Here is a 13,204-nt window from a genome sequence, read left to right on the forward strand (position 1 = left end):
CTAGAGAGTGACATCAGAACCCCCTCTTGACTGCATAGGACCATTAGATTTAGCAGACTCTGGAGTTGTGGTACGATGTTCTACTGTTTAGAGGCACCTGCACAAATATGGCCTTCCCGGAAGAGCCATCAGAAGAAAACCTCTCCTGTGGTGTCCACACCATGAAATTCAGTGTCAGAAGACTGGCCTGGTACATTGTAGAAACAAGTCCTATGGACCGATGAGGGTAAAATAGAAATCTTTGGCCACTTATCAGAGGTGTGTGTGTGTGTGTGTGTGTGTGTGTGTGTGTGTGTGTGTGTGTGTGTGTGTGTGTGTGTGTGTGTGTGGACAGAGAATGTCAGGAAAAGAACATGTCACCAACCATTAAGCATTGGGAGGGATCAATCGGGCCTTGGGGCTGTGTTGCAGTCAATGGCACGGGGAACATTTTTTTGGGTAGAGGGAAGAATGGATCCAATGACATTTCAACAGATTCTTGATGCAAACATAAAACCATCTGTAAAAAAGCTGAAAGTAAATGCAAATGTAAAATGATTTATTTTACTAAAATACAAAGTTAATGCGTCACCTGTAACTTTAGATCATTCATCTTCAACTTGCTTCAGTGTTCACAATAACAGGAATTATGACCAGGGGCGCCCAGACTTTTACATGCCACTATTTCACAGACGAGCCCCCTCTGTGTGTATCACATACGTGTATCCTCCGTGTCGGTCATACGCTGACATGTAACCTGTCGTTCCTCTCTTCCAGCTGTTTCCCATAGAGTAGTTCCCCCACCCCCACTGTGAACATGGTGGCCCTGTCGCTGAAGATCAGCATCGGCAATGTGGTGAAGACCATGCAGTTTGAACCGTCCACCATGATCTATGACGCCTGTCGCATCATCCGGGAGCGCGTCCCTGAGGCCCAGATCGGCCAGCGTGAGTAATGTCCCACCATTGTTATCAGGAATCTATCATCTATCTATCTATCATCTATCTATCTATTATCTGTCTATTATCTATCTATTATCTGTCTGTTATCTTTCTATTTATTATCTGTCTATTATATCATCTACTATCTATCTATTATCTGTCTATATATGGCACAGCTGAAACCAGAGGTCTCCATATTATATATATATATATATATATATATATATATATATATATATATATATATATATATATATACATATACATATACATATACATACATACATATATATATATATATATATATATACACACACACACACACACATTCATTTCTTTTCAATCTCTGACATGAAATCAGAATAAACCTTTCCCGTTTTAGGCCAATTAGAATTACCATAATTATTATTTGCCAAATGCCAGAATAATGAGAGAAGGTTTTAAGGCGTTTATATAACTTACTGCAAAGTCAACAGTTTCCATACACTAAGATTACTATGCCTTTAAACAATTCTGGAATGCCATATGATGATGTCCTATGTTTGGAATCTTGTGATAGGTTTTTTTGGCCACCTGTCATTTAATTAGAGACACACCTGTGGATGTATTTTAACCCCTTTGTGACATGCTCCGTACATGTACTGCCGCAGGTCGCTTCCCTCCCTTTGATGTGGTCTCTGGCGGTGAGCCCACATCTTTCCCGACACATGTCAGCTGTTTTGAGGAAAAAGGGAAAAGCTTGGAAGCCTAAAAACACCATCCCCACTGTGAAACACGGTGGAGGCCGCATCATGCTGTGGGGTTGTTTTGCTGCAGGAGGGACTGGTGCACTTCACAAAATAAATGACATCATGAGAAAAAAAGATTATGTGGCAATACTGAAGCAACATCTCAAGACATTCACCAGGAAATTAAAGCTTGGGCGGAAATTGGTCCAATTGTACAATGACCCGAAGCATACAGCCTAAATGGTAACAAAGTGGCTTCAGGATCACAAAGTCAATGTTTTGGAGCCGAAATTACAGAGTCCTGATCTCAGGCCTAGTGTAAATGTATGGCAAAAGCTGAAAAGGCCGATGCGAGCAAGGTACTTACAAACCGGGATCAGCTACACCAGTGTCGGAAGGAATGGGACCAAATTCCGACCAACTATTGTAAGAAGCTTGTGGAAGGAGATCCCAAACGTGTGACCCAAGTCATTCAGTTAACCCCTTGGTGACAGATCCAATTTTTACCTTGATGACCACTGTCCCTTTATGAGGTTATAACTCTGGAGCTTCAGTGGATTCTGATGATTCTGAGATTGTTTTTTTCGTGACATATTGTACTTTGTTAGTGATAAAAATTTCTTCGATATGACTTGGGATTATGAAAAAAAACAGAAATTTGGCAATTTGTGGGGGAAATCTACTGTTTGGGCGCACGGCAGAGCTTGGAAGTGAAGGAGCGCCATTTGACTTTTTGAACCCAAAATTGACTGGAATCAATGGTGGCGCCATGTCTCGTTTGGAGACCCCTGATGTGCCTAAACAGTGTAACCCTCAATTCTAACTCCAACACCAACACAGCCCTACTCCTGACCCTAACTCCAACACTAACCATAACCCTAACCACAACACACCCCTAACCGTAGCCCCCAGACGCCGCCCACCGTAGCCCCCAGACGCCGCCCACCGTGGCCCCCAGACGCCGCCCACCGTGGCCCCCAGACGCCGCCCACCGTGGCCCCCAGACGCCGCCCACCGTGGCCCCCAGACGCCGCCCACCGTGGCCCCCAGACGCCGCCCACCGTGGCCCCCAGACGACGCCCACCGTGGCCCCCAGACGACGCCCACCGTGGCCCCCAGACGACGCCCACCGTGGCCCCCAGACGACGCCCACCGTAGCCCCCAGACCTAACCCCAACACGAACTGCAAAGAATGGAGACAAATTTTTTTTTTTTTTTTTTATTGTATTTTTGTTTCCTAACTAAGGGGGTGATGCAGGGAGGTTTGATTTTACTATTTTTTTATTTTGATCACTGATAGGATCTAACACAGTGATCAAAAACCTCCTATTATTACCGGGTGCCGGCTGGCAGATCTCGCTGGGTGTGCTGCGCATGCACCCGCCATTTTCTTTTGGGAAAATTCCGTGGAAGAACCAAGCTGGAGGTGCTGGGGGAACTCAGTGGACCCTATTTCTCTCTCTGGTATACTAGATAATATCAGAGGACAGAGAAATGAATGGAAAATCTGCCTTTTTTCTTTTTCTTTCTTTTGTGATTGCCAGTTTTCGGTGAATAACGGTGATTAAAAGACTAATGATGGTAACAAAGAATGAATTTGAAAATGGCGCCAGCTGCGCCTGAGCAGTAGCAGCTATCGGCCGCAAGACGGATTTCATCAACCAAGGTGTCATTGTAATCAGTATAACGGCGCCGACCTGACACTGTCTGTAGTCACTGAGCACAATCCTGATCACAGGTATCAGTGTAATCAGTATAACGGCACCGACCTGACACTGTAGTCACTGAGCACAATCCTGATCACAGGTATCCGTGTAATCAGTATAACGGCACCGACCTTACACTGCATGTAGTCACTGAGCACAATCCTGATGACGGGTATCAGTGTAATCAGTATAACGGCACCGACCTGACACTGTAGTCACTGAGCACAATCCTGATCACAGGTATCAGTGTAATCAGTATAATGGCACCGACCTGACACTGTCTGTAGTCACTGAGCACAATCCTGATGACAGGTATCAGTGTAATCAGTATAACGGCACCGACCTGACACTGCCTGTAGTCACTGAGCACAATCCTGATCACAGGTATCGGTGTAATCAGTATAACGGCGCCGACCTTACACTGTCTGTAGTCACTAAGCACAATCCTGATGACAGGTATCAGTGTAATCAGTATAACGGCACCGACCTGACACTGCCTGTAGTCACTGAGCATAATCCTGATCACCGGTATCGGTGTAATCAGTATAATGTCACTGAGCACAATCCTGATCACAGGTATCAGTGTAATCAGTATAATGGCACCGACCTGACACTGTCTGTAGTCACTGAGCACAATCCTGATCACAGGTATCGGTGTAATCAGTATAACGGCGCCGACCTGACACTGTCTGTAGTCACTGAGCACAATCCTGATCACAGGTATCAGTGTAATCAGTATAACGGCACCGACCTGACACTGTAGTCACTGAGCACAATCCTGATCACAGGTATCCGTGTAATCATTATAACGGCACCGACCTGACACTGCCTGTAGTCACTGAGCATAATCCTGATCACCGGTATCGGTGTAATCAGTATAATGTCACTGAGCACAATCCTGATCACAGGTATCAGTGTAATCAGTATAATGGCACCGACCTGACACTGCCTGTAGTCACTGAGCACAATCCTGATCACAGGTATCGGTGTAATCAGTATAACGGCGCCGACCTGACACTGTCTGTAGTCACTGAGTACAATCCTGATCACAGGTATCAGTGTAATCAGTATAACGGCACCGACCTGACACTGTAGTCACTGAGCACAATCCTGATCACAGGTATCCGTGTAATCAGTATAACGGCACCGACCTGACACTGTCTGTAGTCACTGAGCACAATCCTGATCACAGGTATCAGTGTAATCAGTATAACGGCACCGACCTGACACTGCCTGTAGTCACTGAGCACAATCCTGATCACAGGTATCGGTGTAATCAGTATAACGGCGCCGACCTTACACTGTCTGTAGTCACTAAGCACAATCCTGATGACAGGTATCAGTGTAATCAGTATAACGGCACCGACCTGACACTGCCTGTAGTCACTGAGCATAATCCTGATCACCGGTATCGGTGTAATCAGTATAATGTCACTGAGCACAATCCTGATCACAGGTATCAGTGTAATCAGTATAATGGCACCGACCTGACACTGTCTGTAGTCACTGAGCACAATCCTGATCACAGGTATCGGTGTAATCAGTATAACGGCGCCGACCTGACACTGTCTGTAGTCACTGAGCACAATCCTGATCACAGGTATCAGTGTAATCAGTATAATGGCACCGACCTGACACTGCCTGTAGTCACTGAGCACAATCCTGATCACAGGTATCAGTGTAATCAGTATAACGGCACCGACCTGACACTGTAGTCACTGAGCACAATCCTGATCACAGGTATCCGTGTAATCAGTATAACGGCACCGACCTGACACTGCCTGTAGTCACTGAGCACAATCCTGATCACAGGTATCAGTGTAATCAGTATAACGTCACCGACCTGACACTGCCTGTAGTCACTGAGCACAATCCTGATCACAGGTATCAGTGTAATCAGTATAACGGCACCGACCTGACACTGTCTGTAGTCACTGAACACAATCCTGATCACAGGTATCAGTGTAATCAGTATAACGTCACCGACCTGACACTGCCTGTAGTCACTGAGCACAATCCTGATCACAGGTATCAGTGTAATCAGTATAACGGCACCGACCTGACACTGTCTGTAGTCACTGAACACAATCCTGATCACAGGTATCAGTGTAATCAGTATAATGGCACCGACCTGACACTGTCTGTAGTCACTGAGCACAATCCTGATCACAGGTATCAGTGTAATCAGTATAACGGCACCGACCTGACACTGTAGTCACTGAGCACAATCCTTATCACAGGTATCAGTGTATCAGTGTAATCAGTATAACGGCATCGACCTGACACTGTCTGTAGTCACTGAACACAATCCTGATCACAGGTATCAGTGTAATCAGTATAACGGCACCGACCTGACACTGTATGTAGTCACTGAGCACAATCCTGATCACAGGTATCGGTGTAATCAGTATAACGGCGCCGACCTGACACTGTCTGTAGTCACTGTGCACAATACTGATCACAGGTATCAGTGTAATCAGTATAATGGCACCGACCTGACACTGTCTATAGTCACTGAGCACAATCCTGATCCCAAGTATCAGTGTAATCAGCATAATGGCACCGACCTGACACTGTCTGTAGTCACTGAGCACAATCCTGATCACAGGTATCAGTGTAATCAGTATAACGGCACCGACCTGACACTGTCTGTAGTCACTGAGCACAATCCTGATCACAGGAATCAGTGTAATCAGTATAACAGCACCGACCTGACACTGTCTATAGTCACTGAGCACAATCCTGATCCCAAGTATCAGTGTAATCAGCATAATGGCACCGACCTGACACTGTCTGTAGTCACTGAGCACAATCCTGATCACAGGTATCAGTGTAATCAGTATAACAGCGCCGACCTGACACTGTCTGTAGTCACTGAGCACAATCCTGATCACAGGTATCAGTGTAATCAGTATAACGGCACCGACCTGACACTGCCTGTAGTCACTGAGCACAATCCTGATCACAGGTATCAGTGTAATCAGTATAATGGCACCGACCTGACACTGTCTATAGTCACTGAGCACAATCCTGATCCCAAGTATCAGTGTAATCAGCATAATGGCACCGACCTGACACTGTCTGTAGTCACTGAGCACAATCCTGATCACAGGTATCAGTGTAATCAGTATAACAGCGCCGACCTGACACTGTCTGTAGTCACTGAGCACAATCCTGATCACAGGTATCAGTGTAATCAGTATAACGGCACCGACCTGACACTGCCTGTAGTCACTGAGCACAATCCTGATCACAGGTATCAGTGTAATCAGCATAACAGCACCGACCTGACACTGTCTGTAGTCACTGAGCACAATCCTGATCACAGGAATCAGTGTAATCAGTATAACAGCACCGACCTGACACTGTCTGTAGTCACTGAGCACAATCCTGATCACAGGAATCAGTGTAATCAGTATAACGGCACCGACCTGACACTGCATGTAGTCACTGAGCACAATCCTGGCCACAGGGCACTTTAAGGGCAATGGTACCAAATACTTATGAAATGGATGGAAAGTTTTGACTTTGCAGTAAGTAATAAAAATGCCTTAAAACATTCTCTCTCTCTCATTATTCTGGCATTTGGCAAATATTAATAATTGTTGTAATCCTAAGTGACCTAAAACGGGAAAGGTTTATTCTGATTTCATGTCTGATATTGAGAAAAACCTACAGATGTGTCATTATATATAGTGGATGGAGACTTCTGGTTTCATCTGTATATGCTCCTCTTACAGTGCGGTGGCCTCCTGCCCTGAGCTGTTGTCTTCCTCACTGATATCTGCCCCGCCCCATTGTAATTAGTTTCCTAGGTTCAAAGGAGACTGGGGAAGAGGGGAGGTGGAATATCAGAGACCACCCCATTACTTGGCTGTCATTTCCCTGCTGATAACTGCCCCACCATTCATGAGTTCCATGGTCGGAATGGTGTGGTGTGGAGTGTCCAAAGACCCCATTACTGTACCACTATTTCCCTACTGATATCTACCCCATTGCACAAGCTATCCCTGGTTGGTAGGAGATGAAGGTAGCAATATCATTGACCCCACTGTGCCGTCTTTTTCACACTGATATTTGCCCCATCACATGTGCTTTCATGGGTCTTACGGAGACGGGGGTGGAATATTATTATTATTATTATTATTATTATACATTTTTATAGCGCCATTTATTCCATGGCGCTTTACATGTGAATACGAGGCAAATATAGACAAATACATTAAACATGAGCAGTTAACAGGCACACGGGTACATAAGGAGGGAGGACCCTGCCCGCGAGGGCTCACAGAGACCCCATTACTGTGCCGTCATTTCCATGTTGATATCTGCCCATCACATATTCTATCCTTGGTTGGGAGGGGGCGAGGGTGGAATATCAGAGACCCCATTACTGTGCCGTCATTTCCATGTTGATATCTGCCCCACCACACGCAGAGGTTGGAAAGAAGAGTGTGGGTAGTCAGAGACCCCTCTACTGTCCTGTCATTTTCCTGCTGGTCATGTTGAGTTGTCAGACATTGTGTGGTCAGATGTTTGAGGGGTCAGACTGTGGGGGGTCACCTAGTAGAGAGGACCTCTGTAAAATCCCTGCTGTGGACCCACAGGTTTCCAGCTACTTTGGTTCTTGGGACATTCCTCAGAACGATGCTGATCTTGGGGTTCCAGGATCTGATCTGCTGCTTTCATTTACAGCCAATGACTTCGGTCTCTTCTTGTCTGACGAGGATCCCAAGAAAGGAATTTGGCTAGAGGCTGGGAAGGCGCTGGATTATTACATGTTACGTAATGGGGTGAGTGTTCACCATTCCTAATATCTGCTCCTCCGTGTGTCACTTCCTGATGATCTCACCTCCCATAACATGTCCTGAGTGTGCCACCCCTTATCCTTCTGTGCCTGATGTTATGGCCCGGTCAGGCCTTGCAGCGGTGTCCTGTAGTCATGTGACCTCTCCCCTCACGGTCAGGTCTGGTAGCTTTGTTCTGTAGTCATGTGACCTCTCCCCTGACGGTCAGGTCTGGTAGCTTTGTTCTGTAGTCATGTGACCTCTCCCCTGACGGTCAGGTCTGGTAGCTTTGTTCTGTAGTCATGTGACCTCTCCCCTCACGGTCAGGTCTGGTAGCTTTGTTCTATAGTCATGTGACCTCTCCCCTGACGGTCAGGTCTGGTAGCTTTGTTCTGTAGTCATGTGACCTCTCCCCTGACGGTCAGGTCTGGTAGCTTTGTTCTGTAGTCATGTGACCTCCCCTCACGGTCAGGTCTGGTAGCTTTGTTCTGTAGACATGTGACCTCTCCCCTCACGGTCAGGTCTGGTAGCTTTGTTCTGTAGTCATGTGACCTCTCCCCTCATGATCAGGTCTGGTAGCTTTGTTCTGTAGTCATGTGACCTCTCCCCTCACGGTCAGGTCTGGTAGCTTTGTTCTGTAGACATGTGACCTCTCCCCTCACGGTCAGGTCTGGTAGTGGTGTCCTGTAGACATGTGACCTCCCCTCACGGTCAGGTCTGGTAGCTTTGTTCTGTAGTCATGTGACCTCCCCTCACGGTCAGGTCTGGTAGCTTTGTTCTGTAGACATGTGACCTCTCCCCTCACGGTCAGGTCTGGTAGTGGTGTCCTGTAGACATGTGACCTCCCCTCACGGTCAGGTCTGGTAGCTTTGTTCTGTAGTCATGTGACCTCCCCTCACGGTCAGGTCTGGTAGCTTTGTTCTGTAGTCATGTGACCTCCCCTCACGGTCAGGTCTGGTAGCTTTGTTCTGTAGTCATGTGACCTCCCCTCACGGTCAGGTCTGGTAGCTTTGTTCTGTAGTCATGTGACCTCCCCTCACGGTCAGGTCTGGTAGCTTTGTTCTGTAGTCATGTGACCTCCCCTCACGGTCAGGTCTGGTAGCTTTGTTCTGTAGTCATGTGACCTCCCCTCACGGTCAGGTCTGGTAGCTTTGTTCTGTAGTCATGTGACCTCCCCTCACGGTCAGGTCTGGTAGCTTTGTTCTGTAGACATGTGACCTCTCCCCTCACGGTCAGGTCTGGTAGCTTTGTTCTGTAGTCATGTGACCTCTCCCCTCACGGTCAGGTCTGGTAGCTTTGTTCTGTAGTCATGTGACCTCTCCCCTCATGGTCAGGTCTGGTAGCTTTGTTCTGTAGTCATGTGACCTCTCCCCTCACGGTCAGGTCTGGTAGCTTTGTTCTGTAGTCATGTGACCTCTTCCTTCACGGTCAGGTCTGGTAGCGGTTTCTTGTAGACATGTGACCTCTCCCCTCACCTTCATTTCTGGGCCCATGATTCGTCTCACTCACAGGACACCTTGGAATACAGGAAGAAGCAGCGTCCTCTCAAGATACGTATGTTGGATGGAACAGTGAAAACTGTCATGGTGGACGATTCCAAGACCATGAGTGACCTATTAATGACAATCTGTGCCCGAATCGGTAAGTCTTACAGGAGCAGGTGGCACCAGCCCAACTAATGTAGCTAGTGGTCACTTTCACTGACCTGAAGACCATGGAAGACTGAGACCTTGGGCAGTGTGCTGCAGTGCGGTACCTCAGTGATACCTGTGTGGTGCTGTATCTCGGTAGTATCATCTGGCGTTGCACTGGCGTTTGGCTCCTCAGAAGTCAGCGGTGATGTGCTGCAGTGCGGTACCTCAGTGATACCTGTCTGGTGCTGTATCTCGGTAGTATCATCTGGCGTTGCACTGGCGTTTGGCTCCTCAGAAGTCAGCAGTGATGTGCTGCAGTGCGGTACCTCAGTGATACCTGTGTGGTGCTGTATCTCGGTAGAATCATCTGGAGTTGCACTGGCGTTTGGCTCCTCAGAAGTCAGCAGTGATGTGCTGCAGTGCGGTACCTCAGTGATACCTGTGTGGTGCTGTATCTCAGTAGTATCATCTGGCGTTTGGCTCCTCAGAAGTCAGCGGTGATGTGCTGCAGTGCGGTACCTCAGTGATACCTGTGTGGTGCTGTATCTCGGTAGTATCATCTGGAGTTGCACTGGCGTTTGGCTCCTCAGAAGTCAGCGGTGATGTGCTGCAGTGTGGTACCTCAGTGATACCTGTGTGGTGCTGTATCTCGGTAGTATCATCTGGAGTTGCACTGGCGTTTGGCTCCTCAGAAGTCAGCGGTGATGTGCTGCAGTGCGGTACCTCAGTGATACCTGTGTGGTGCTGTATCTCGGTAGTATCATCTGGTGTTGCACTGGCGTTTGGCTCCTCAGAAGTCAGCGGTGATGTGCTGCAGTGCGGTACCTCAGTGATACCTGTGTGGTGCTGTATCTCGGTAGTATCATCTGGCGTTGCACTGGCATTTGGCTCCTCAGAAGTCAGCAGTGATGTGCTGCAGTGCGGTACCTCAGTGATACCTGTGTGGTGCTGTATCTCGGTAGTATCATCTGGCGTTGCACTGGCGTTTGGCTCCTCAGAAGTCAGCGGTGATGTGCTGCAGTGCGGTACCTCAGTGATACCTGTGTGGTGCTGTATCTCGGTAGTATCATCTGGCGTTGCACTGGCGTTTGGCTCCTCAGAAGTCAGCAGTGATGTGCTGCAGTGCGGTACCTCAGTGATACCTGTCTGGTGCTGTATCTCGGTAGTATCATCTGGCGTTGCACTGGCGTTTGGCTCCTCAGAAGTCAGCAGTGATGTGCTGCAGTGTGGTACCTCAGTGATAACTACCGTATGTGGTGCTGTATCTCGGTAGTATCATCTGGCGTTGCACTGGCGTTTGGCTCCTCAGAAGTCAGCAGTGATGTGCTGCAGTGTGGTACCTCAGTGATAACTACCGTATGTGGTGCTGTATCTCGGTAGTATCATCTGGCGTTGCACTGGCATTTGGCTCCTCAGAAGTCAGCAGTGATGTGCTGCAGTGCGGTACCTCAGTGATACCTGTGTGGTGCTGTATCTCGGTAGAATCATCTGGAGTTGCACTGGCGTTTGGCTCCTCAGAAGTCAGCAGTGATGTGCTGCAGTGTGGTACCTCAGTGATACCTGTGTGGTGCTGTATCTCGGTAGTATCATCTGGCGTTGCACTGGCGTTTGGCTCCTCAGAAGTCAGCGGTGATGTGCTGCAGTGTGGTACCTCAGTGATACCTGTGTGGTGCTGTATCTCGGTAGTATCATCTGGAGGTGCACTGGCGTTTGTCTCCTCAGAAGTCAGCAGTGATGTGCTGCAGTGCGGTACCTCAGTGATACCTGTGTGGTGCTGTATCTCGGTAGTATCATCTGGCGTTGCACTGGCGTTTGGCTCCTCAGAAGTCAGCAGTGATGTGCTGCAGTGCGGTACCTCAGTGATACCTGTGTGGTGCTGTATCTCGGTAGTATCATCTGGCGTTGCACTGGCGTTTGGCTCCTCAGAAGTCAGCGGTGATGTGCTGCAGTGCGGTACCTCAGTGATACCTGTGTGGTGCTGTATCTCGGTAGAATCATCTGGAGTTGCACTGGCGTTTTGCTCCTCAGAAGTCAGCAGTGATGTGCTGCAGTGTGGTACCTCAGTGATACCTGTCTGGTGCTGTATCTCGGTAGTATCATCTGGCGTTGCACTGGCGTTTGGCTCCTCAGAAGTCAGCAGTGATGTGCTGCAGTGCGGTACCTCAGTGATACCTGTCTGGTGCTGTATCTCGGTAGTATCATCTGGAGTTGCACTGGCGTTTGGCTACTCAGAAGTCAGCAGTGATGTGCTGCAGTGCGGTACCTCAGTGATACCTGTGTGGTGCTGTATCTCGGTAGTATCATTTGGAGTTGCACTGGCTTCTGGCTTCTCAGAAGTCAGCAGTGATGTGCTGCAGTGCGGTACCTCAGTGATAACTACCGTATGTGGTGCTGTATCTCGGTAGTATCATCTGGCGTTGCACTGGCGTTTGGCTCCTCAGAAGTCAGCAGTGATGTGCTGCAGTGCGGTACCTCAGTGATACCTGTCTGGTGCTGTATCTCGGTAGTATCATTTGGAGTTGCACTGGCTTCTGGCTTCTCAGAAGTCAGCAGTGATGTGCTGCAGTGCGGTACCTCAGTGATAACTACCGTATGTGGTGCTGTATCTCGGTAGTATCATTTGGAGTTGCACTGGCTTCTGGCTTCTCAGAAGTCAGCAGTGATGTGCTGCAGTGCGGTACCTCAGTGATAACTACCGTATGTGGTGCTGTATCTCGGTAGTATCATCTGGAGTTGCACTGGCTTCAGAAGTCAGCTGTGGTCGGGTGATTTTGCTGTGATTACTTGTGTTATTGCCTTTCCAGGTATCACAAATTATGATGAGTATTCCCTTGTGCGAGACATGCTGGAGGAGAAGAAGGAAGAGGTCACTGGTACACTGAAACGAGACAAAACTCTACTGCGAGATGACAAAAAGATGGAAAAATTGAAGCAGAAGCTACACACAGATGATGAATGTGAGTCTGGAGCTTGGTCTTTGTGATTATAGTCCTGCAGTGTTATTCCATGCCTGCTGTAAACCACAGAGCCGGGGAGATGGGAATAGAGCCTGATGTCACTGATAGGGATGAAGAGTTGGGCAGGAAAGGTTCCTGTGACTGATAGATGAGGAGCCGGGCAGCAGAGGTTCCTGTGACTGATAGATGAGGAGCCGGGCAGCAGAGGTTCCTGTGACTGATAGATGAGGAGCCGGGCAGCAGAGGTTCCTGTGACTGCTAGGGATGAGGATCCTGGAAGGAGAGGTTCCTGTGACTGATAGATGAGGTGCCGGGCATCAGAGGTTCCCGTGACTGATAGATGAGGTGCCGGGCATCAGAGGTTCCCGTGACTGATAGATGAGGTGCCGGGCAGCAGAGGTTCCTGTGACTGATAGATGAGGTGCCGGGCAGCAGAGGTTCCTGTGACTGATAGATGAGGAGCCGGGCAGCA

General features: G+C 48.3%; 1 protein-coding gene across 3 annotated transcripts in view; it reads left to right on the forward strand.

Moving 5' to 3' along the window:
• TLN1 (talin 1) overlaps window positions 1–13,204 on the forward strand; it is a 111,927-nt gene that overhangs the window by 25,166 nt on the left and 73,557 nt on the right. For all 3 annotated transcript variants that reach the window (XM_069745550.1, XM_069745561.1, XM_069745556.1), the window contains exons 2-5: window positions 757–926; window positions 8,050–8,147; window positions 9,653–9,782; window positions 12,580–12,732. In XM_069745550.1, coding sequence (XP_069601651.1) covers window positions 797–926; window positions 8,050–8,147; window positions 9,653–9,782; window positions 12,580–12,732 — 511 coding nt within the window. In that variant the 5' untranslated portion in view covers window positions 757–796. The remainder of the gene's footprint in view (window positions 1–756; window positions 927–8,049; window positions 8,148–9,652; window positions 9,783–12,579; window positions 12,733–13,204) is intronic.

Source organism: Ranitomeya imitator, chromosome 1, assembly GCF_032444005.1.
Source record: "Ranitomeya imitator isolate aRanImi1 chromosome 1, aRanImi1.pri, whole genome shotgun sequence".
NCBI classification, from domain to species: domain Eukaryota; kingdom Metazoa; phylum Chordata; class Amphibia; order Anura; family Dendrobatidae; genus Ranitomeya; species Ranitomeya imitator.